This window comes from Anomaloglossus baeobatrachus, chromosome 1 (genome assembly GCF_048569485.1).
Source record: "Anomaloglossus baeobatrachus isolate aAnoBae1 chromosome 1, aAnoBae1.hap1, whole genome shotgun sequence".
In the NCBI taxonomy this organism is placed as follows: domain Eukaryota; kingdom Metazoa; phylum Chordata; class Amphibia; order Anura; family Aromobatidae; genus Anomaloglossus; species Anomaloglossus baeobatrachus.
The window spans coordinates 935,962,972-935,988,716 of NC_134353.1; the positions used below are offsets into that span (position 1 = coordinate 935,962,972).

The window sequence follows — 25,745 nt, forward strand, 5'->3', positions numbered from 1 at the left end:
CTCCCACGATCCTCAGGCCTTGGCAGCGGACGCGCTGGTTCAGGATTGGTCCCAGTTCAGTCTGGCCTACGTGTTTCCCCCTCTAGCTCTCTTGCCCAGAGTCATGCGCAAGATCAGGATGGAGGGCCGTCGGGTCATAATCATTGCTCCAGACTGGCCCAGGCGAGCTTGGTACCCAGACCTGCTCCGTCTGTCCGTAGAGGTGCCGTGGCATCTCCCGGACCGCCCAGACCTTCTCTCACAAGGTCCGTTTTTCCGCCAGAATTCTGCGGCTCTCAGATTGACGGCGTGGCTCTTGAGTCCTGGATCCTGACGGCTTCCGGCATTCCTTCCGAAGTCATCTCCACTATGACTCAGGCTCGGAAGTCTTCCTCAGCCAAGATTTACCATAGGACTTGGAGAATTTTCCTGTCCTGGTGTCGCTCTTCCGGCCATGCTCCTTGGCCTTTTTCCTTGCCGACCATCCTGTCCTTTCTACAGTCCGGTCTGCAGCTAGGACTATCCCTCAATTCCCTCAAGGGACAGGTCTCGGCTCTGTCAGTGTTGTTCCAGCGGCGTATCGCCCAACTGGCCCAGGTGCGCACCTTCATGCAGGGCGCGCATCTCACATCATTCCTCCATACCGGCGGCCTTTGGATCCCTGGGACCTTAATCTGGTCCTCACGGCCTTACAGAAACCCCCCTTTGAGCCTCTTAGGGCGGTTCCTTTGTTTCGACTCTCACAGAAAGTGGTCTTTCTGGTGGCCATAACTTCTCTCAGGAGAGTTTCTGATTTGGCTGCGCTCTCTTCGGAGTCACCCTTTTTGTTTTTTCACCAAGACAAGGTAGTTCTCCGTCCGACTCCGGACTTTCTCCCTAAGGTGGTGTCTCCTTTCCACCTTAACCAGGACATTTCATTGCCTTCCCTTTGTCCGGCCCCTGTGCATCGCTTTGAGAAAGCGTTGCATACTTTAGATTTGGTGCGGGCGCTCCGGATCTATGTGTCACGCACCGCTGCTCTCAGGCGGTGCACCTCTCTTTTTGTGCTGACCACAGGTCAGCGCAAGGGTCTCTCGGCTTCTAAACCGACCCTAGCTCGTTGGATTAGGTCGGCCATATCCGATGCCTACCAATGTACTCAGGTGCCTCCCCCGCCGGGGATTAAGGCGCACTCGACCAGAGCTGTCGGTGCCTCTTGGGCTTTCAGGCACCAGGCTACGGCTCAGCAGGTCTGTCAGACTGCCACTTGGTCTAGTCTGCACACCTTTTCGAAGCACTACCAAGTGCATGCTCATGCTTCGGCAGATGCGAGCTTGGGCAGACGCATCCTTCAGGCGGCTGTCGCCCATTTGTGAAGTTAGGTTCTGCCTACTTCTCAGTTTTCTGTTTATTTCCCACCCATGGACTGCTTTGAGACGTCCCATGGTCTGGGTCTCCCATAAGGAACGATGAAGAAAAAGAGAATTTTGTTTACTTACCGTAAATTCTTTTTCTTATAGTTCCGACATGGGAGACCCAGCACCCTCCCTGTTGCCTGTTGGCAGTTCTTGTTCCGTGTGTTTTCACCGGCTGTTGTTGTAGACAGAGGTTCCGGTTGTTCCGGGTTTTACTCTCTCTCTACTTGTGGGTGGATGTCCTCCTTCAGCTTTTGCACTAAACTGGCTGGATATGGTCATCCAGGGGGTGTATATGCTCAGAGGGAGGAGCTACACTTTTTAGTGTAGTACTTTGTGTGTCCTCCGGAGGCAGAAGCTATACACCCATGGTCTGGGTCTCCCATGTCGGAACTATAAGAAAAAGAATTTACGGTAAGTAAACAAAATTCTCTTTGTTGTCCTTAGCTTGAGGCTCCGGGCCCTTGGCCAGATTGCCCTCATCACACGCAGCGTGCCGGGCAGGGAGCGATCCCGCAGCTCCACACAGTGTAGATAGAGGAACGCAGGAATCTGTTCTCTGCCCAACACTTTCTCTGTGACACAGACCGCGTACCTTGATGACATCAGCACACCGCGCACACCCGTGTCATTTGAAAAGTTCCCCACTGGAGAAGACATGACGGAGTAGGGACCCATACGGAGAGGTGAGGGGTGACTTTTTTTTTTTTTTATAGGCTGGGGAGGAGACAATAAGGAGGGGGGGGATTTGGATCAGAAGAAAATGACCGAGGGGCTACAGGGCCTTATGATGAAATGGGGGGGAAGAGGGAAGGTTGGGAAGGGGGGTGGGGTGGGGGGTTGAGGAGGACGTTATATGTGAATTTCAAGGCAACCTGTCAGGTCCTCTATGCCCTCCAGCAGCATTCACATCAGTATGTCAAAATTCCCTGCCTAATCAGCCTGTGTAATGCTTGTCACTAAAAATGAATGTTTTAAAGAGAGGCTTTATAAAGTGCGATGTTCCTGTGCTAATTAGGGCCTTGACTAATCTATAGGGCGTTGTTTCCTCAGACTAACCACAGAGCAGCCAGCAAAATGTGAGCACACCACAAGGATAATAAATATAAAAAAAAAATTTTTTTTAATGTACACAAAACATACACCTAAGGCTCCCTTCACATGTCAAAGATTCTGGTACGTATGTTGCAGTTTTTATATGTACCAAACTCACTGACTTACGCAGACCCTTTAAAATCAATGGGTCTGCACACACAGTGATTTTTTTCAGAGTTTTCACTGACTGTCTCCGTGCGGCGTACACTCGTGTCCGTGATTTCCGTAAAGAGACGTGCCCGTTTTTTTTCTTGCATCACTGATCTCCCATGGACCACACTATGGTGTGATCCGTGAAACATGTACCAGAAAAACACAGACATGTAAAATAAAATCATTTTTATACTCCACCTCTCCAGCGCTGCTGTCTCCTTTTGTTTGGCGTCTCTCACACCTGGTTTGTACATGGCTATTAGTGGTTTGCCCACGTTGTACTCTTTCAACTACAGTATTGAGATATATATATATATATACACACACTACAGTTCAAAAGTTTAGGGTCACTTAGATATTTCTTTATTTTTGAAATAAAAGCACATTTTTTTTTTCAATGAAGCCAACATTAAATTAAATAGAAATCCCCTCTATACATTGTTAACCCCTTCACCCCCGGCCACTAAAACACCCTAATGACCGGGGCATTTTTTGCAATTCTGACCAGTTTTAACTCTGGAACGCTTCAACGGATCCTGGCGATTCTGAGATTGTTTTTTCGTGACATATTGTACTTCATCTCAGTGGTAAATTTATGCCGATATTTTTTGCGTTTATTTGTGAAAATTTAGGAAATTTTGCGAAAATGTTGAAAATTTCGCAATTTTCAAACTTTGAAAATTTATGCCCATAAATCTGAGAGATATGTCACACAAAATAGTTACTAAATAACATTTCCCACTTGTCTACTTTACATCAGCGCAATTTTCGAAACAAAATTTTTTTTCGTTAGGAAGTTAGAAGGGGTCAAAGTTCATCAGCAATTTCTCATTTTTCCAACAAAATTTACAAAATAATTTTTTTAGGGACCACATCACATTTGAAGTGACTTTGAGAGGCCTGGGTGACAGAAAATACCCAAAAGTGACACCATTCTAAAAACTGCACCCCTCACACTGCTCAAAACCACATTGAAGAAGTTTATTAACCCTTTAGGTGCTTCACAGCAACCAAAGGAATGTGGAAGGAAAAAATGAAAATTTTACTTTTTAAACACAAAAATGTTACTTTAGCCATAAAATTTTCATTTTCACAAGGGAGAAAAGAGAAAATGTACCCTACAGTTTATTGTGCATTTTCTCCTGAGTACGCGGATACCCCATATATGGTTAAAAATCAATTGTTTGGGCGCAAGGCAGAGGTCGGAAGGGAAGGAGCGCCATTTGAATTTTTGAACGCAAAGTTTGAAGACCCCCTGAGGTGCCTAAACAATGGAGCTCCCCCACAAGTGACCCCCTTTTGGAAACTAGAGCCCTCAAATAATTTTTCTAGATGTTTGGTGAGCACTTTGAACCCCTGGGGGCTTCACAGAAGTTTATAACGTTGAGCCGTGAAAAGAAAAAAAAAAATTTTACCACAAAACTGTTGCTCCAACTAGGTAGCTTTTTTCACAAGGGTATCAGGAAAAAATGCACTATAAATTTCATGGTGCATTATTTTTTTCTGAGTACGAAGATACCTCATATGTGGTGGAAAGTAATTGTTTGGGCACAGAAGAGAAGGAGTGCCATTTGACAGCAAAATTGGTTGGAATCATTAGCTGAAGTAATGTTGCATTTGGAGACCCCCTGAACTCCCCCACAAGTGATGAAACTAGACCCCTCAAGGAATTATCTAGATGTTTAACAAGCCCCAAGGGGCTCCAGAGAAGTTGATAATGTTGAGCCATGAATATAATTTTTTTTTTTTCACCACAAAACTGTTACTTAAACCAGGTAGCTTTTTTTCACAAGGGTATCAGGCAAAAATGTACCATAAAACGTATTGTGCAATTTCTCCTGAGTACGGAGATACCTCATATGTGGTGGAAAGTAATTATTTGGGCGCATTGTGGGGCTCAGAAGAGAAGGCGCACCATTTGACAGCAAAATTGGTTGGAATCATTAGCGGACGCCATGTCACGTTTGGAGACCCCCTATGGTGCCTAAACAATGGAGCTCCCCCACAAGTGACCCCATTTTGGAAACTAGACCCCCTCAAGGAGTTTATCTAGATGTTTAACAAGCCCCAAGGGGCTCCACATAAGTTGAGAATGTTGAGCCATGAAAATATATTTTTTTTTTTTTCACCACAAGACTTACTTGAACCAGGTAGCTTTTTTTTCACAAGGGTATCAGGCAAAATTGGACCATAAAACGTATTGTGCAATTTCTCCTGAAAACGGAGATACCTCATATGTGGTGGAAAGTAATTGTTTGGGCTCATGGCGGGGCTCAGAAGAGATGGCGCACCATTTGACAGCAAAATTGGTTGGAATCATTAGCGGACGCCATGTCACGTTTGGAGACCCCCCCTATGGTAACTAAACAGTGGAGCTCCCCCACAAATTACCCCATTTTGGAACTAGACCCCTCAAGGAATTTATCTAGATGTTTGGTGAGCCCCTTGTACCCCCAGGGGCTCCACAGAAGTTGATAACGTTGAACCGTGAAAATTATTATTTTTTACCACAAAATGTTTGCATCAACCAGGTAGCTTTTTTTTTTTACAACGGTATCAGGAAAAAATGCACCATAAAAACGTATTGTGCAATTTTTCCTGAGTACGCAGATACCTCATATGTGGTGGAAATAAATTGTTTGAGCGCATAGCGGGGCTCAGAAGAGAAGGAACGCCATTTGACTTTTCAAACACACAGACGCGGTGCACTGATCGGCCGCTGCAGGAGGCACGGACGGATGTGATACAAAAAGCGTCGGGGATACGGGAAAAAAAGTCATGCCAAAAATTGACCACGGATGCAGATCAGTTATCTGCATCCCTGATCAGCGCTCAGCGGGACGCACGGACGGATGAGGTGTAAAAATGGACAGGGGATACAGAAAAAAAAAAAAAAAAAAGTTATACTCACAGTACCCAGAGGATTAGCAGGAGGATCACTTACCAGAAGAACTGCAGGAGGAACAGAAGGCAAGCGAGACAGACAGCTCTACAGGAGCAGCAGGCAGGACGTTGGACAGATCAGCAGAAGACCCAGGAAGAAGGACCCAGCGATGGAGGCAGATGTGATCGGGCCAGTGAAGACCTCGGACGACCCAGTGAAGGCAGGTAAGAGGACGTTGAGGGGGGGGGCAGGGTGGGAAGGGGGGGCAGAGGGGGAGTGGGGAGGGGGAGAGCAGAGGGGGCGGAGAAGCAAAGGCAGAAGGAAGGAAGCAGAATAGAGATCACAGAGGAGGCAGGCAGATCACAGGGGGAGCAGATCGGGATGTTGGGGGGGGGGGAACGGGTCGTGGGGGGGGCAGATCGTGGGGGGCACGGGCTGCAAGCGGAGCTGAATACTCACATGGAGCAGGGCCAGTAGCAGTGACATCAGCGGTGGCGGCAGCGGTGGCGTGGTACCACAAGTACAAGCCAGTGCACGCTGCAGACATGTTGGGGGAGGGCTTCCCAGACCAGCACAGGCCTGGGGAGGGCGGCCACCTGCAGATCAGACCGCCCCACTGCACACTGATTGGAGCGATTGCGCGTCATAGCACGATCGCTCCAATCAGTGCTGCAGGGGCTCGGGGCGACATGTTTGAGGTCCAGCTATGATGTGCTGCAGCTGCTACAGCACCTCATAGCAGGATCTCACAGTATTGCACTAATTCCGGCATTATTTTTGCCGAAATCGGTGCGAACGATGTGGTTGGCGGTTCAGATTTGAACAGCCAATCACATCGATCGTCTATGGGGGGTCAAGTAAAGGTCCCCTGCTGTAAGAAACAGCAGGGGACATCATTTGAAAGCCGTTGCTATGGCCACGGCAATCAAATGAACTTTAAGCAGTAAAGTTACGTCCCTGGTCATTAAGTCACGTTAAAATAGGACGTAACTTTACTGCCCGCGGTCGTGAAGGGGTTAATGTGGAAAATTACTATTCTAGCTGCAAACGTCTGGTTTTTAATGCAATATCTACATCGGTGTAAAGAGGCCCATTTCCAGCAACCACCACTCCAGTGTTCTAATGGTACATTGTGTTTGATAACTGTGTTAGAAGGCTAATGGATGTTTAAAAATCCCTTGAAAACCCTTGTGCAAGTATGTTAGCACAACTGAAAACAGTTTTGCTGATTAGAGAAGCTATAAAACTGACCTTCCTTTGAGCTAGTTGAGAATCTGGAGCATTACATTTGTTGGTTCCATCAAACTCTCAAAATGGCCAGAAAAGAGAACTTTCATGTGAAGCTCAACAGTCAATTCTTGTTCTTAGAAATGAAGGATATTAATTCCATGCGAGAAATTGCCAAGAAACTGAAGATTTCCTACAACGGTGTGTACTACTCCCTTCAGAGGACAGCACAAACAGGCTCTATCCAGAGTAGAAAGAGAAGTGGGAGGCCGCGCTGCACAACTGAGCAACAAGACAAGTACATTAGAGTCTCTAGTTTGAGATGCTGGAAGAGTACCTGACGCTATCTGTCAAATCTGTCCAGCATGGTGGAGGTAATGTGATGGTTTGGGGTTGCTTTGGTGTTGGTAAAGTGAGAGATTTCTACAATGTAAAAGGGATTTTGAATAAGGAAGGTTATCACTCCATTTTGCAACACCATGCCATACCCTGTGGACAGCGCTTGATTGGAGCCAATTTCATCCTACAACAGGACAATGACCCAAAGCACACCTCCAAATTATGCATGAACTATTTAGGGAAGAAGCAGGAGCTGGTATTCTATCTGTAATGGACTGGCCAGCCCAGTCACCAGATCTCAACCCTATAGAGCTGTTGTGGGAGCAGCTTGACCGTATGGTGCAAAAAGTGCCCATCAAGCAGATCCAACTTGTGGGAGGGGGAAGCATGGGGGGAAATATTTCCAGATTACCCCCGCAAATTAACAGCTAGAATGCCAAAGGTCTCCAAAGCTGGAATTGCTGCAAAGGAGCATTCTGCGCCAAAATCAAAGTCTGAAGGAGACAATTATGTCAAGTGAAAATCATTATTTCTAATTTTCATTAATTTTCTCACTATCTGACATATTCATTAACAAGTTCCCCCCGTGTAGTTTTAGGCTGATCTCTCACCTTCCTCATGATCCTGTTGACGTGACATCACCGCGGCCGGCCCCGTCTCCCTGAGTCACTGGGCGGCGTGTCTCCTGCTTGCGTGCTCTGCATGAAGGAGGAGGGAGCAGGGAGATGCTGGGCTGTGACGTTGGGCTGTGCTGAGTAGTGAAACTCCGCCTATAGCCCAGTCACTCACGGAGACTGGGGCCGGCCGCGGTGATGTCAGGTGAGCAGAAGTTGACGTGACATCATCAGATCCCTGAAGTCACATAGCCCGGGGGTCAGGCGATGGGAAGAGCGGTCCGCAATAACACCTCTCACAGGCACTATTGGCAACACAAGGTATCTGAGAGAAACCTTGTTTATCAACATTGGCCAATAATGAATATGGGTGAACCACTTTAGTAAAGTGCTCAGTTCTCACAAATTGTGCCAGACATTTACCCCAATAACGCCCAGGGGTTTTTATTAAGTTTTTAAATTTCTTTCAGCTTTCGATTTTTCTTCCCCTTTTTCCAAGAGCCATAACTTTTTTTTTTTTTTTATACTTTTACTCTGTTATCACCATACAAGTTTTGTTGTATTTTTTGCTGGATGAGTTGTAGTTTTGAATGACATCATTTACTTTACCATTTAGTGGACTGAGAAATGGGGGGAAAAAAAATTCAAGCAGGGCAAAATGGTAACAAAACTTGCGGGCAGATCAAAGTACTGTAATGCGCAGGAGCGAGGAAAGACCACCCGCGCATGTGCATTACAGTACTTTGATCTGCCCTCAGTCGGGCAGATCAAAGTGTGCATTTGCAGGACCGCAATGACAGCCTCTGTGTGAATGACGCAGGACGCATCATGCACACAGGCTGGGCAGGACGACAGCAACCGCAGCAATGAGGCGCCAGACCGAGACCAGCGACACCCATAGGACCAGCCCGCCCCCTAGGTGAGTATAATAAAGCTCTATTTTGTGCTATATACAGTATTCTGGAATGCTGTATACAGGGGCTCACTGGTGGTGGCTGCAGCTCATAAGGGAAAACCTGGCGACAGGTTCCCTTTAAAGATATTTAAAATTACATATTTGTTATCGCCGCGTTCATAATTGTCCGGTCTATCAAAATATTAAATTTAAATAACCTGATTAGTAAAAAAAAATATCAAAAACTACAGATCTCCCTAACAAATGCAATAAAAAAAAGTATTAAAAAATATTAAACATTGTATGTACTGCACATTGGTATCAATAAAACCCAACCGTCCCGGATACAGCGAGACAGTCCCAGATTTGGGTGCTATGCTCTGCATTCCTGTTTATCTGCTGAATGTCCCTCACGGTCACCGACACTTTGACATCTCCTGAAATGACATAAGTGTGGCTTGGGGTGCGGTTAGGGACACAGTCAAAATGTGCCTATTTTTTTTTTTCTCCTATTATATAAAAGTTGTGAGGTCCGAAAATATATGTGTAATAAGAGCATTAACATTGCTAATGTTATAAATATATATCCAGTTATAATATATGCAGTCATGACCAAAAGTGTTGGCACCATGGACATAGTTCCAGAAATTGAAGTATTTCTCACAGAAAATTATTGCAATTACACATTTGGCTATACAGATGTATATTTCTTTTGTATGTATTGAAACAACACAAAAAAAACAAAGAAAAATACCTGCAATCAGTCGCTTCCTATACCCGTCCACAAGCTTCTTACTCCTCTCACCTGGAATTTCAGACTCTTCTTTATAATCTGCTCCAGGTCTCTTGTATCCGAAGGCGTCTTCTCTTCTCCCAACAGCAATTTTCAGTTCTCTCCACAGGGGTCAATGGGATTTAGATCCGGACTCATTGCTGTCACTTCAGAACTCTCCAGCGCTTTGTTTCCATCCATTTTGGGGGAGCTTTTTGAAGTGTTTAGGGTCAATGTCCAGCTGGGAGATCCATGGCTTAGGACACAAACCCAGAATCTGACACTGGGCAGTAAATTGACATCCAAAATCTTTTGGTAATCTTCAGATTTCATGATGCATGGGATACAGTCTAGGCACCCAGTGCCAGAGGCAGCGAGACAATCCCAAACCATCTTTGAGCCTCCACCATGTGTGACTGTAGGTCCAGGGTTCTTTTCCTTGCAGGCCTCATTCCATTTTTGGTAAACTGTATAATGATGTTTTGATTTCAGGTGTGATTTTCTTATTGTCCACATCTGTTGTTTGCCACAGTTGAGAGTGATCGAGCGTCACATGCTTGAAACAAAGTTGTTTACCCACAATTTTAGAAAGGTGCCAGCAATCCTGTCCACCCCATATTTAAGTCTGTGTGAAATTATGTCCATTTTGGCATTTTTTTTGTGGGGGGATTTTTGTGTGTTGTTACAATACACACAAAGACAATCAACATGATGGGAAAAATACTTGATTTTCTGGAATAATTTAAAGGGTACCAACACTTTCGGCTATGACTGTTAATATGTGCAATGTTAAATGTGTGTGCGATATTTGTTTAAAAGATACTTGGTCCCCATATTTTATCAGAAGGCACAGGGCCACAGACAGCAGCACTAGCTCTACTGCCCTGATGGTGGCCCTGCCTGTATATCCGTGGCCGCTGTATTCATTCACTGGCCTCAGCATCTTTTAACTTGTTAAGTCCTGGCTACCAGTGAGATGTTCACAGTCATGGAGAGCTGTTCTTGTATGTGCAGAGCAGAAGAGTCTCCTGAGTGTTATATCTTCCTCTTCTCTCTCAGTTCGGCCCCAAGTGAAGGTGTCTGGACAGGAGAAAGGTGACACTATGAAGCTTCACTGCCAGGTGTACGGATTTCACCCCCGAGCTGTGGATGTGAAGTGGATGAACGGGGAGGATGAGGTTCACTCATATGAGACCACACGCGTCCTCCCCAATCCTGACGGCTCCTATCAGATCAGGGTCAGCACGGAGGTGACCCCCAAAGATGGCGACAGATACTCCTGTTATGTGGATCACAGCAGCCTGGAGGGGCCGATGACCATTGTGTGGGGTGAGTAGTGCCCATACTGGGCGGAGGATGAGGGTAAGACTGGAATATGGCATGACTGGTGATCACTATTGTGACATGTAATTGTATAGTCACCGACATCTTATTAATATGAAATAACTGAACAGTTCTGTACATGACTTATAGTAACTGCAGAATAATCTGTCCTGTGTACATGAGGAATAACACTATATCTGGCCATTATATAACGTATCCTGCAGTTTCACCAGTTTCCCCTCTGCAGGCTCTGTCACTAGAAACTGCAGCTCCTCCTCTGTGTCTCCAGCTCCTCCCTCTCCATAGACTATTATAGGCAGCAGCTGTAATCTGATCCCTCACTGATGCAGATTTTGAATGATCAGTGCAGAGAAAGAAAATGAGACTGAGAAATGAGAAAAGATGCAGATTTCTCTGACAGGACAAACTACAAAGTCTATTTTCACTTCTATTGTTCATTTCTGAAAAAAAGACAAAAACTGTCCTTACTGTCTAGTTCTTCAAGTTCAGGTACAAACACTTTACTTATTGTAGGAGTCAGGAGAGATAGATAGGTGTCAGACAAAGGATGTTTCTACATATCATGATAGTTACCAACAGCTGTCTACTGTGTATGGGGCCGATAAGTGTCAGATATTACATGGGGTGTAATCGCTTCTCTCCATCTCCTGTACAATGTCTCCCGGAGCCTTTCTTTGTTCCTCGCTGTACATGGAGCGCTGACAACTCCTTTAGAGCTTCTTAGCAGGTCCTACAGGAATCTTTACTTTTCACTCATTCACTTCTGTACATAGAATTGATTTTCACTGTAAAGGCCTCTGTTACATCCACAGAGCAGCAGCTGGCCAGTGGAGAGAGTTGACAGTAGTCAATCAACCATGTCTGAACCAGAGGACAGCACCAAACACACAGTCAGCAGGCAGAGGCCGAAACAGGGGAGCAGAAGAGGTCTAACCAGGAGGACGAAATCAGAAGACAAAAGTTGGGTTCAGCAGTCTGAGGTCAAATCTGTTGAGCAGCAGGGCTGTGGAGTCGGAGTCGTGGAGTCGGAGTCGGAGCTCATTTTGGTGGAGTCGGAGTCGGAGTCGGTATAAAATGCACCGACTCCGACTCCTAAAATATATAATAAATTGGGGACAGGAGTGCAATGCAGAATGTGCTGAATATTTTACTAAATAATAACATTTAGTATAATGCTTATATTTAAGTGAAAAATTTATTGTAGTACAATGTGAACATCAGACATTTAATTGTTTTTATGATACAATAATCAAGATATTTGGATAGAACATAAAATATTTATTGGAATACAACTTTAGAACACAAAAAACTAATAAATTGTAAATATGTAATATATATATATATATATATATATATATATACACACACACAGTGTATATACACACACAAGATATATATGTAATCTACTGTATATTACATAGTGTATTACATATTTACAATTTATTACAGTTTTTTGTGTTCTAAAGTTGTATTCCAATAAATATATTTTATGTTCTATCCAAATATCTTGATTATCGTATCATAAAAATTATTAAATGTCTGATGTTCACATACACATATTCATGTACTACAATAAATTTTTCACCTAACTAAGCAATATATGTAGGAGTCGGAGTCGGAGTCGGAGCCGGAGTCGGAGTCGGTGCAAGAGAATTTGAGGAGTCGGAGTCGGAGTCGGAGTCGAAGGTTTGGCTTACCGACTCCACAGCCCTGTTGAGCAGTCAAAATAATTATCATGGATTACAGTGCCTTGAAAAAGTATTCACACCTTGTGAACTTTTCCACATTTTTTTTCATGTTACACCCAAAAACCTAAATGTGTTTTATTGGATTTTTATGTGACATGGCAACACTAAGTAGCAAGTATATGTGAAGTGTAACGCATTCTTCACTCAGGGAATTTTTGCTCAAGTTTTTTCTGTAGCAAAACGTTTTGCTGCAAATTTGCACATCCTCATTGATTTATTTGTATGGGTAAAAAACTGCTGGAAAAAAAAGCTGGAAGAAGTGAAGAAGAAAAGGGAGAAAAAAATTAAAGGGAAAAGGAAAAAAAGGAAAAAAGATGGGTAAAAGGGGAAGGGAGAAAGAAGATAGAGGGAAAAAAAACTAGGGAAGAAAGATGATTGAGGAAAAAGGTAGATGAGAACCGCAATAAAGTGTAAGGTAAATGGAAAGTAGAACAAGGAAGAAAAGAAATAAGCTAAAATGAAAAGAAGATGAATTAAGATAAAGTGGTAAAACTATGGAAAACGTGTCAGTAAGAGAAAATAGATAAGACAATTGTTATTACTACAAGGAAATCGTGATAGAGCGAATGTATAACCGACCAATAGGTAACAGATGGAGTGTTATAAAGAGTCATTTATGATATTCCACTACATTTACCCGTTGGTCGGATAAAAGTACCATACTGAATACTGACAAATTCCCTTTAATTTTCAAAGAGTTAAATCTGAGCCAGAAATCACCAGCAGACCTGTAACATATCTGGCATGTTGTGAATGTGGAAATCTGCAGTGGAAAATTCCACATGTGAATGAGGTTTTGTGACACTAAGGCGGGCTTTGCACACTACGACATCGCAGGTGCGATGTCGGTGGGGTCAAATCGAAAGTGACGCACATCCGGCGTCACTTGCAATGTCGTAGTGTGTAAATCCTAGATGATACGATGAACGAGCGCAAAATCGTCGTCATCGTATCATCGCTGCAGCCTCCGACATTTCCATAATGCCGGGGGAGCGACAGGTACGATGTAGTTCCTCGCTCCTGCGGCAGCACACATCGCTGTGTGTGAAGCCGCAGGAGCGAGGAACTTCACCTTACCTGCCTCCCGGCTGCAATGAGAAGGACGGAGGTGGGCGGGATGTTTACATCCTGCTCATCTCCGCCCCTCCACTTCAATTGGCCGCCTGCCGTGTGACGTCACTGTGACGCCGCACGACCCGCCCCCTAAGGAAGGAGGCGGGTCGCCGGCCAGAGGGACGTCGCACGGCAGGTATGTGCGTGTAAAGCTGCCGTAGCGATAATAATCGCTACGGCAGCTTTCACTATATATTGAACGTGCGACGGGGGCGGGACTATCGCTGCAGCATCGGTAACACATTGTTACCGATGTTGCAACGTGCAAAGCCCGCCTAACACTACACTGCACATATGTCCTCACTACAGCGGAGGAGACTAATGTGAGGCCGATACAGGACGCTCTCAGTAGAATCCGCAGATCATTTACCTTTCTGTTTTCTAACCAGAACCAGAGAAGTCCAGTGTCTGGGTCATCGCTGTGGTCGTTGCTGTGGTGGTCCTCGCTATCACTCTTCTCGTCATTGTTGTATTTGTGATATATAAAAGTAAGTGTCAGTAATCCTGCGCTTCTCATTATAAATTCTGTAAAATAAACAGCAAAAAATGTAATTAATGTATTTCTCCAATTGTACTTCCACACCATTCACTAAAGTGCATCTGTCATATCAAGTGACTGTTCAGAATAATCTGTCCTGTGTCTACAAGAGGAATAACACTATTTCTGCCCATTATATGACTTGTATCCTTATTTTCACCAGTTTTCCCCTCTAAAGGTTCTGTCTCTAATATACAGCTGTCTCTGAGTTAGTTGGTGAGGATAGCAGCTATGAAGTTTCCCATATACAGTCATGGCCAAAAGTTTGAATGTGATGCAAATTTTGGGCTTAAAGTTTGCGGTTTCCCTTTTTATAGTGGCAATTTGCATTAACTCTGGATAGTGATGAAGAGTGATCAGATGAAACACAAAAAAATTGCAGTGATTCCTTGCCATGGAGACACATACAATTATCATTGCTTTTCATCAAAAGTGATTTACAGGCAAGGACATTGCTACTTGTAGTATTTCCCCGAAATCAATCATTTATCAGATCAACAATAACTTCAAAGGAAAAAGTTCAATTGGTATAGAAGGCATCACAGCACCCAATAACTGCTTGGAAGGGCAAAGACTGTCTCCTAAAAAGCATTCAGATAAAGCAGGAGTGCAGAACCTTTTTTTCTGTCAAGGCCCATTTGAATCATTACAATAGCTACAGTCCTGCTGATTGTTATTGCCACCCATGAAGTTTCAGTACATAATGTGGAATAGCTCCTAAGGCTACTTTCACACATCAGTTTTTTTCCATCAGGCACAATCCGGAAAAAAACGGGTAAAACGGATCCAGTACCGCATCCGTTTTTTCCCCATAGATTTGCATTGTTACCGGATTGTGCCTGATGGCTTTGCGTTGCATTCGTTTTTTTCCGGATGCGGCAAAATTAATTAAAGCGGCGGCCGGAGGCAACGTAGCTTGCAACGTTTTTTTGTCCGGCAAAAAAAACCACATCGCGCCGCATCCGGCCGCTGCGGCGCATTTTTCAATGCATGCCTATGGACACCGGATGCGGCGCGATGCGGAAAAAACCGCATCCGGCCGCCGCATGCGGTTTCTTCCACTGCGCATACTCAGTAGCGTGCCGCAATCGGAAAAAAACGGATGAGCCGCATGTAAAAAGTTTAGGCAAAGGATGCGGTGTTTTCGCCGCATCCGTTGCATAGGTTTCACAGCCAGATTGAGCCGCACTGCTCAAACCGGATGTGTGAAAGTAGCCTAAAAAAAAAAAATGAATCAAGTGAAACTGTTTTTTGTGTAGACCACTCATCACTCGTGTTAAATATAAAAGAGCAAATGATAAACAACAATTTTAAACAAAAAAAACAATGGGAGGGAAAAATAGAAAAACCTAAATCTGCTCTGACACTGATATTGGCACTCTTTACATGAATGATGCTTGCTGACATCAAATAAAATAGGTTTAAAAAAAAGTTTGAAAATCTATGAAATGCTGATAATTTACTTCAATGCTCGTTTCATCAACCGTGAATAAGCCTATAAGAAGAGCTACACCAGGGAAGTATTTGTCACTGCAAAATAAGTGAAGTCTTTCTTGGCTCGCCAAGCGACCATCAATGACCATAATGGCAATGACATTAGTGACCAGCAGGACATCAAGCAGAGATGGAAGGAATACAAAGAGGAACTATATGCCAGCAGTGATCATCAAGAGGAGTGAGGAGGCAAAGACAACCCAGATCCGGACCGATTTGAAAGTGAAGTGGATTGGACACTGAAACTACAGCCAAACACCTGGCATTGACGGTACCTCTGCAGAGCGGCTTAAACCAGTCTTATGAACTGCAGTGACAGCAGCATGCCACAAGATGTGAGAAGACATGCTCATGGCCATAAGACTGGAAAATATCAGCCATCCATCATCCATCCATTCATCACCCTCATCATCCATCATCCATCCATCGTCATCATCATCAATCCTCGTCATCATCCTCCTTATCCATCATGCATCCTCATCATTCATCCTCATCCTACGATAGAACAATCACCACAATTCCCTAAGCCTGCAAGGTGCTCTTAGAGGGAACTTAGGAGTGCTTGGGCATCATCCTTCATAGTGAAACTCAAAACTGGATTTTGAAAAGTTAGAAGGACCCGTGATCACATCTCAAACCTGAGATAGATCATATAAAAGAAGAGGGAGTACCAGAAACTACCTGTAAATGATACATCTATGCTGGTAGAGAGTGAGAAGGACTTCTAGCTCAAAACTGAGAAAATACGACTTACCTGAACACCAAGAAAACCAAAATCCTAACTATCAACAAGGAGGAAGTCCATGTAATAAATCACCAATGAAGAAATAGAAGTGGTCGACCTCTTCATTTATCACACTGGCGGAACGACAGCAGAGATAAAGCATCAGATAGCACTGGGGTGTACAACCATCATGAGCATGGACCAGCAGTGGAAGTGCAAAGATATCTCAATCAGTGTCAAAGACTGGTCACTGCAATTCTGTTTCCAGTTACAACATATGGCTGTGAGATGGCTCACCTAGAAAAGATTGAAAATAATTTCACCATAGGCACATATAGTCAGCCAGTCTGCCTATTTATAGGGTGAAAAGTAGTCACTGTACGGTTTGTTATTATGGTGTGAACTACACTGAACATGAAACAAAGGAAGCTAAGGAGAGAGTTGTCTCATGAGATTAGAAAGAAAATTATACACAAACATGTTAAAGCTGAAACTTTAAAACCTCTTCAAATAGCTTGATATTCCAGTTACTACAACTGCACATACTCAGATGTTTAAGGTCTATGGGACTGTGACCGGAAGAGGAAAATTAATGATAAATTGAAGAGACAGATAATAAGAATGGTAACTAAAGAGAACCATTTTCAAAGAGATTAGAGGTGAACTCCAAGGTCAAGGTAAATCTGTTTCAGATCTCAGTCTTGGCCAAAGTGGACTTCAACGAAGGTGACCAAGGAGTAAACCCCTGTTGAAAGCAAATCGTAAGCAAGACTGGAATTTGCCAAAATGCATATTGATAAGCCACAAAGCGTCTGAGATAAAGTCCTTTGAACAGATGACATAAGACAAGCTCTTTGACTTCATATCAGCTCTATGTTTATGTCCTCCTGACTGTATATCATCTCCCCTCACCCCTGCCCCATTACACAGTGTTATTATATGTCACCAATGATAATGGATAATGGCGTCTTCTGGTTTCTCGTCCTAATTCCATCTTCTCTGCTTATTGTAGGAAGGAAAGCCGGATACACGACGACCAGCAGTGAGTATTCTGCAAATGTGGCTTTGATGAGCGTTTTTGGCAAATATGCTATAGGTCGCAGCCGGCATTGGGGAAATACATGGGTGTCTTGAGTCTCCAGAGGAAAGGCTGAGCTTACAGATCGATTCTCCATTCTGGATCATAGAGGAAGGAGACATAATTAGAGGACCCCTATCTAGGAAACACATTTGCCCTAATAACACACGAGTTGTGCAGGATGAGACAAACATGGCTGCATTATTTTAAATACGTCGTCATCAGACCAATCCACAGGTTGTATGTGATGGATCGGAGCTCAGCCCTATTTACTACAATGAAGCTGCAATACCAGACATGACCTGTGGACAGGGGAGGCGCTGAGCCAGGAAGAAACCAACTGTGTCCTGCTAATCCTGTACATCACCCTTTTAATTTTACATTTAAGGGAGTTGGAGAGCCCCCAAAACTTTCATTAAATTTTTTATACTTTCATATAGGGGACTTGGCCTCCATAAAAATACTTGCACACTAGATTTTGCTTCTTTTATTTTATAGAAAAATAATTTGACTAGATATGTAAATGAGGGGTCCTTGGTGCACCCTTGGAAAGGCCGAGGGCTCAGTGCACCATTCTGCACCTTTAGTTATCATCCGCATTTTCACTTATATTGATCGACGCTTGCTTTGGGGCTCTGCCTCAACTTACCCCCCCAGCCATGCACACACTGACACTGCAGAGGCTCAGAGCACATTGTCAGTGTGTTCAGTGACATTCTCACCTCTTGTCCTGACCGCAGTGGTAGCTCACTGCACATAAGAGCACTCCTTAGTGTATGCCCGCACTCACTTGGCTCCTGCAGTGTCAGTGCGCGCACACTCATCTACCTCACATTTCAGCAATGGCTTCCTGCTACCATGTGATCCAGTGTGCAGCGAGCGGCTGCTGGAGACAGGAGAGGGATCAGAACGCACTGTGCACACTGACAGTGTATGTGTACTCGGCTCCTGCAGTGTCAGTGTGTACAGGGCATGGTTTTCAGTTCATGTGGCCCTGTGCATCAATCATATTACTGGGTGATACGGAGAATTGTAATTGAGGAGGCAGAACGGTGCACTGAGTCCCACCAATGGTGCACAGAGGACCTCTCATTACATATACAATAAAACGTTTTATATGAAATGTAAGAATTAAAATCTACAGAACAAGTCTGGTTTTTATAGGGGCTGAGTCCCCTCTATAAATGGTTCAATTAGAACTTGGGGGGGGGTGACAGATTTTAATGAGTCCAACATTGTTAGTTGTTTATTTTAAAATGAATCTGTCATCAGGTTTTTGCTAGTACCAGCATTTTATAGGGGCAGAGACCCAGATTCCAGCGATGTATCACTTACTGGGCTGCCTGCTATTTTCATAAAATCACTGCCTTATCAGCAGGCGATCTATCAGTTCTCTGAATGCTGAGCTCTGAATAACCCTGCCCACATCCCTGATTTGCAGTTGTGTATACTGTGCATAGGCAGAAAATTGCCATACAGTGGTGGTGATGGGGTATACAGAGCTCATGAATATAGTGGACTACCTGGCAGCAGGTTTACTAGTCCTCTAATGATAATTTCCTGCTGATAAAACTGTAATTTATCAAAACTACAGCAAGCAGCCCAGTAAGAGATATCGCTGGAATAAAGATCTCTGTCTGTACATTACACTGTTCTCAGATTAGGTGGCAGAAATCTGGTGACATATTTTCTTTAAAGCAGAATGAGCTCCGGTCCCAGAAGGTGTAGTGGGAGCTGAGCATTGCAGTCATATGAAAAAGTTTGGGCACCCCTATTAATGTTAACCTTTTTTCTTTATAACAATTTGGGTTTTTGCTATTTCAGTTTCATATATCTAATAACTGATGGACTGAGTAATATTTCTGCATTGAAATAAGGTTTATTGTACTAACAGAAAATGGGCAATCCGTATTTAAACAAAATTTGAACGGTGCAAAAGTATGGGCACCCTTATCAATTTCTTGATTTGAACACTCCTAACTACTTTTTACTGACTTACTAAAGCACTAAATTGGTTTTGTAACCTCATTGAGCTTTGAACTTCATAGGCAGGTGTATCCAATCATGAGAAAAGGTATTTAAGGTGGCCACTTGCAAGTTGTTCTCCTATTTGAATCTCCTATGAAGAGTGGCATCATGGGCTCCTCAAAACAACTCTCAAATGATCTGAAAAAGATTATTCAACATAGTTGTTCAGGGGAAGGTACAAAAAGTTGTCTCAGAGATTTAAACTGTCAGTTTCCACTGTGAGGAACATAGTAAGGAAATGGAAGAACACAGGTACAGTTCTTGTTAAGCCCAGAAGTGGCAGGCCAAGAAAAATATCAGAAAGGCAGAGAAGAAGAATGGTGAGAACAGTCAAGGACAATCCACAGACCACCTCCAAAGACCTGCAGCATCATCTTGCTGCAAATGGTGTCAATGTGCATCGGTCAACAATACAGCGCACATTGCACAAGGAAAAGCTGTATGGGAGAGTGATGCGAAAAAAGCCGTTTCTGCAAGCACGCCACAAACAGTCGCCTGAGGTATGCAAAATCACATTTGGACAAGCCGGTTACATTTTGGAAGAAGGTCCTGTGGACTGATGAAACAAAGATCGAGTTGTTTGGTCATACAAAAAGGCGTTATGCATGGAGGCAAAAAAACAAGAAAGAAAACCACTTGCTACCCACTGTAAAATTTGGTGGAGGTTCCATCATGCTTTGGGGCTGTGTGGCCAATGCCGGCACCGGGAATCTTGTTAAAGTTGAGGGTCGCATGGATTCAACTCAGTATCAGCAGAGTCTTGACAATAATGTGCAAGAATCAGTGACGAAGTTGAAGTTACGCAGGGGATGGATATTTCAGCAAGACAATGATCCAAAACACCGCTCCAAATCTACTCAGGCATTCATGCAGAGGAACAATTACAATGTTCTGGAATGGCCATCCCAGTCCCCAGACCTGAATATCATTGAACATCTGTGGGATGATTTGAAGCGTGCAATAAACCTCATTTCAATCGAGAAATATTACTCAGTCCATCAGTTATTACATATATGAAACTGAAATAGCTGTTGCAAAAACCCAAATTGTTATAAAGAAAAAAGGTTAACATTAATAGGGGTGCCCAAACTTTTTCATATGACTGTATATGTCACTGCATGTGGCACAACTCCTGTACCAGCGACATCCCAGGGACTTGCATGTACATCCTGATACAGTAAGTTACACCCCATCAGGACATAAACCTACGGCATTTTGTGTGTTAATCGCTCAATGGGCAAAAGAAAACCAGAATTTTCTATTGAATACTGAAATCATCTGTACACAAAGAAAACATGAAAAGCTAAAAATAAACAACAAGCAGTAAAGTAGTTCACAAGTTCCTTCATCTTCCCGTCATATTTCATCTGTGACATCTTATAAAAATCTGGAATTTTGCAATAAATCATTTCCTATTTTCACAGCTACGGACGCATCTTCCGACTCGTCCAATAATCAAGCCAAAGCCTAATGGTGAGTGGTGACGTCTTCTGTAAATGTAATGAAGGAAGAATTAGGAGAAACCTACTGGGGTAAAGAAAAAAATGGGGAGGAGGGGAGGATTGTAGAGGAATATATCATTTATAATATAATAGTCACTTATAAAAGGAGAATGTCAATATTGTATATTCCCGGTATACGGATTGTGCAGACTATGGGGAGCAGAGATCCATTTACTTCTAGTCATACACTAAAAATGGAGAAAGTAAGAAAACAGAAACTGCACAACTCTCATTTAGTCCCAACACAAAACCAAACACCAGGCTGTGGATGACTGATACTGAATCATATGTGCGCTACAGAGTCAGAGAGTCCAGAGAGGAAATGGTAACAAGGACTCGGTCGCTCCTGCAAGAGTCCGAGACCCAGATATGAAGTTCAGTGTGATATTTCTCCGCAGTGTCAGGGATGGGATCTTACTTTCAGCCCCTGATACATGGTCCGGGTCATTATTCAGTTCTCACAACTATGAAGAGAGAGTCCATTGTAGAAGGTTCTGGAGAATCGGGATGGGAGAGGGCCCAAGCCTGAGGGAGACTTTAAAGCAAGGAGATAATGGGGCCTATTTAATGAGGTTTGCAACTGTAAGACAGTGGATGGGGTCTGATACTGTCTGTAACTCTACAGGAAAATCTCTGCAGTATCCAAAGATCCTTTTTTAAACAAAAGAACAACAGATTATATTATGCCTTAAAAATATTTTTTATTTTAAACAATTAAAAATAATTTTCTGTTATATATACTGTGTATATATAGTTTATATATACACACAGTACAGACCAAAAGTTTGGACACACCTTCTCATTCAAAGAGTTTTCTTTATTTTCATGACTCTGAAAATTGTAGATTCACATTGAAGGCATCAAAACTATGAATTAACACATGTGGAATGAAATATTTAAAAAAAAGTGTGAAACAACTGAAAATATGTCTTATATTCTAGGTTCTTCAAAGTAGCCACCTTTTGCTTTGATTACTGCTTTGCACACTCTTGGCATTCTCTTGATGAGCTTCAAGAGGTAGTCACCGGAAATGGTTTTCCAACAGTCTTGAAGGAGTTCCCAGAGATGCTTAGCACTTGTGTGCCCTTTTGCCTTCACTCTGCGGTCCAGCTCACCCCAAACCATCTCGATTGGGTTCAGGTCTGGTGACTGGAGGCCAGGTCATCTGGTGTAGCACCCCATCACTCTCCTTCTTAGTCAAATAGCCCTTACACAGCCTGGAGGTGTGTTTGGGGTCATTGTCCTGTTGAAAAATAAATGATGGTCCAACTAAACACAATCCAGATGGAATAGCACGCCACTGCAATATGCTGTGGTAGCCATGCTGGTTCAGTATGCCTTAAATTTTGAATAAATCCCCAACAGTGTCACCAGCAAAGCACCATCACACCTCCATGCTATGTAGAGTCTATCCGTTCACCTTTTCTACAAAGACACGGTGGTTGGATCCAAAGATGTCAAATTTGGACTCTGTTTTGAGGAGAGAGAGAAGAGAGGAGAGAGAGGCAGAGGCAGAGGGAGAGGGGGAGAAAGGAAAAAAAAAAAAAAAAAGGTCCGGATCGTCCACCCCTAATCCAGGGTACTGGTCGAACTCGGATCGGTTCCTCAAACCGTGCGGTCTGGATTTTGCAGATCCGAGTCCGCTCAACCCTACTTGTGTTCTTTAGCCCAAACAAGTCTCTTCTGCTTGTTGCCTGTCCTTAGCAGTGTTTTCCTAGCACCTATTTTACCATGAAGGCCTGCTGCACAAAGTCTCCTCTTAATAGTTGTTCTAGAGATGAGAAGGTGTGTCCAAACTTTTGGTCTGTACTGTATATATAATACAACTGCTGACAAAAACAAGCGGGGATTACTCCATCATAATTAGATAAAAATTGTCTGCACAAGAAAAAAAAAATCACAGTGAAAAGGATGTCACTTAATTAACTTTAGTTTTACAGAAATACATATAAGAAATGTCATTAAGGCCTCTTTCACACATCAGTCAAAAACACATACATTATTCACTGAAGTGTTAAAGATGCATATGGCCCTCCGTGTGCCGTGATATTGGCCCACCTGTGTTCTCCGTGTGCTATCCGTGATAGCACACAGAGATCAGGGACTTCTATACTCACCTATCCATGTTGCTGATGTCTCCCTCGCTGCTGTCTCCGGCCACCTCTGTCTCCCCTCTGCTGATACTTCCAGGTCACTGTGCAGTGAATATTCAGGAGCATAATTAGCCGGCCTAGAAGCAAGAGACAGCAGCAGCCTGAGACAGGCGAGTATAAAGAAGGGAATTTTGTTTACTTACCGTAAATTCCTTTTCTTCTAGCTCCTATTGGGAGACCCAGACAATTGGGTGTATAGCTTCTGCCTCCGGAGGCCACACAAAGTATTACACTTTAAAAAGTGTAACCCCTCCCCTCTGCCTATACACCCCCCCGTGCATCACGGGCTCCTCAGTTTTGGTGCAAAAGCAGGAAGGAGGAAACTTATAAATTGGTCTAAGGTAAATTCAATCCGAAGGATGTTCGGAGAACTGAAAACCATGAACCAAAAGAACAATTCAACATGAACAACATGTGTACACAAAAGAACAAACAGCCCGAAGGGAACAGGGTCGGGTGCTGGGTCTCCCAATAGGAGCTAGAAGAAAAGGAATTTACGGTAAGTAAACAAAATTCCCTTCTTCTTTGTCGCTCCATTGGGAGACACAGACAATTGGGACGTCCAAAAGCAATCCCTGGGTGGGTAAAAGAATACCCCGATAAAAAGAGCCGACAACGGCAACCGCCGCCTGAAGGACTCGCCTACCTAGACTGGCATCCGCCGAAGCATAGGTATGCACCTGATAGTGTTTCGTGAAAGTGTGCAGACTAGACCAGGTAGCTGCCTGACACCTGCTGAGTCGTAGCCTGGTGTCGTAATGCCCAGGACGCACCCACGGCTCTGGTAGAATGGGCCTTCAGCCCTGAGGGAACCGGAAGCCCCGCAGAACGGTAGGCTTCAAGAATTGGTTCCTTGATCCACCGAGCCAAGGTTGACTTGGAAGCCTGCGACCCTTTACGCAGGCCAGCGACAAGGACAAAGAGTGCATCCGAGCGGCGCAGAGGTGCCGTGCGGGAAATGTAGATTCTGAGTGCTCTCACCAGATCCAACAAATGCAAATCCTTTTCACATTGATGAACTGGACGAGGACACAAAGAAGGTAAGGAGATATCCTGATTGAGATGAAAGGAGGATACCACCTTAGGGAGAAACTCCGGAATCGGGCGCAGAACTACCTTGTCCTGGTGAAACACCAGGAAGGGAGATTTGCATGACAGCGCTGCTAGCTCGGACACTCTCCGAAGAGACGTGACCGCTACTAGAAAGGCCACTTTCTGTGAAAGGCGAGAAAGGGAAACATCCCTCATAGGCTCAAAAGGCGGCTTCTGGAGAGCAATTAGAACCCTGTTCAGATCCCAGGGCTCTAACGGCCGCTTGTAAGGAGGGACGATATGACAAACCCCTTGCAGGAACGTGCGTACCTGAGGAAGTCGTGCTAGGCGCTTCTGAAAAAATACAGATAGCGCTGAGACTTGTCCCTTGAGGGAGCCGAGCGACAAACCTTTTTCCAATCCGGATTGCAGGAAGGAAAGAAAAGTAGGCAATGCAAATGGCCAGGGAGAAGCTTCCTGAGCAGAGCACCAAGATAAGAATATCTTCCACGTCCTGTGGTAGATCTTGGCAGAGGATAGTTTTCTAGCCTGTCTCATGGTGGCAATGACCCCTTGAGATAATCCTGAAGACGCTAGGATCCAGGATTCAATGGCCACACAGTCAGGTTGAGGGCCGCAGAATTCTGATGGAAAAACGGCCCTTGAGACAACAAGTCTGGCCGGTCTGGTAGCGCCCACGGTTGTCCTACCGTGAGATGCCACAGATCCGGGTACCACGACCTCCTTGGCCAGTCTGGAGCGACGAGGAAGGCGCGGTGGCAGTCGGACCTGATCTTGCGTAGCACTCTGGGCAACAGTGCCAGAGGTGGGAACACATAAGGGAGCTGAAACTGCGACCAATCCTGAACTAAGGCGTCCGCCGCCAGAGCTCTGAGATCGTGAGACCGTGCCATGAAGGCCGAAACCTTGTTGTTGTGCCGGGACGCCATTAGGTCGACGTCCGGCATCCCCCAGCGGCGACAAATTTCCTGAAACACGTCCGGGTGAAGAGACCATTCCCCTGCGTCCATACCCTGGCGACTGAGGAAGACTGCTTCCCAGTTTTCTACGCCCGGGATGTGAACTGCGGATATGGTGGATGCCGTGCCTTCCACCCACGTCAGAATCCACCGGACTTCCTGGAAGGCTTGCCGACTGCGTGTCCCTCCTTGGTGGTTGATGTATGCCACCGCTGTGGAGTTGTCCGACTGAATTCGGATCTGCTTGCCTTCCAGCCACTGCCGGAAGGCTTGTAGGGCAAGATACCCTGCTCTGATTTCCAGAACATTGATCTGAAGGGTGGACTCTTGCTGAGTCCACGTACCTTGAGCCCTGTGGTGGAGAAACCCTGCTCCCCACCCTGATAGACTCGCGTCCGTTGTGACCACCGCCCAGGATGGGGGTAGGAAAGACTTTCCTATTGACAATGAGGTGGGAAGAAGCCACCACTGAAGAGAATCCTTGGCCACCTGAGAAAGGGAGACGTTCCTGTCTAGGGACGTCGACTTCCCGTCCCATTGGCGGAGAATGTCCCATTGTAGTGGACGCAGATGAAACTGCGCGAAAGGGACTGCCTCCATTGCTGCTACCATCTTCCCTAAGAAGTGCATGAGGCGTCTCAAGGGGTGCGACTGGCCCT

The 25,745-nt window shown here is 44.5% G+C and overlaps 1 protein-coding gene across 1 annotated transcript in view; it reads left to right on the forward strand.

Moving 5' to 3' along the window:
* LOC142256577 (class I histocompatibility antigen, F10 alpha chain-like) overlaps positions 1-25,745 on the forward strand; it is a 139,329-nt gene that overhangs the window by 73,666 nt on the left and 39,918 nt on the right. Inside the window, exons 4-7 of the mRNA XM_075328334.1 lie at positions 10,412-10,681; positions 13,947-14,045; positions 17,326-17,355; positions 20,844-20,892. Coding sequence (XP_075184449.1) covers positions 10,412-10,681; positions 13,947-14,045; positions 17,326-17,355; positions 20,844-20,890 — 446 coding nt within the window. The 3' untranslated portion in view covers positions 20,891-20,892. The remainder of the gene's footprint in view (positions 1-10,411; positions 10,682-13,946; positions 14,046-17,325; positions 17,356-20,843; positions 20,893-25,745) is intronic.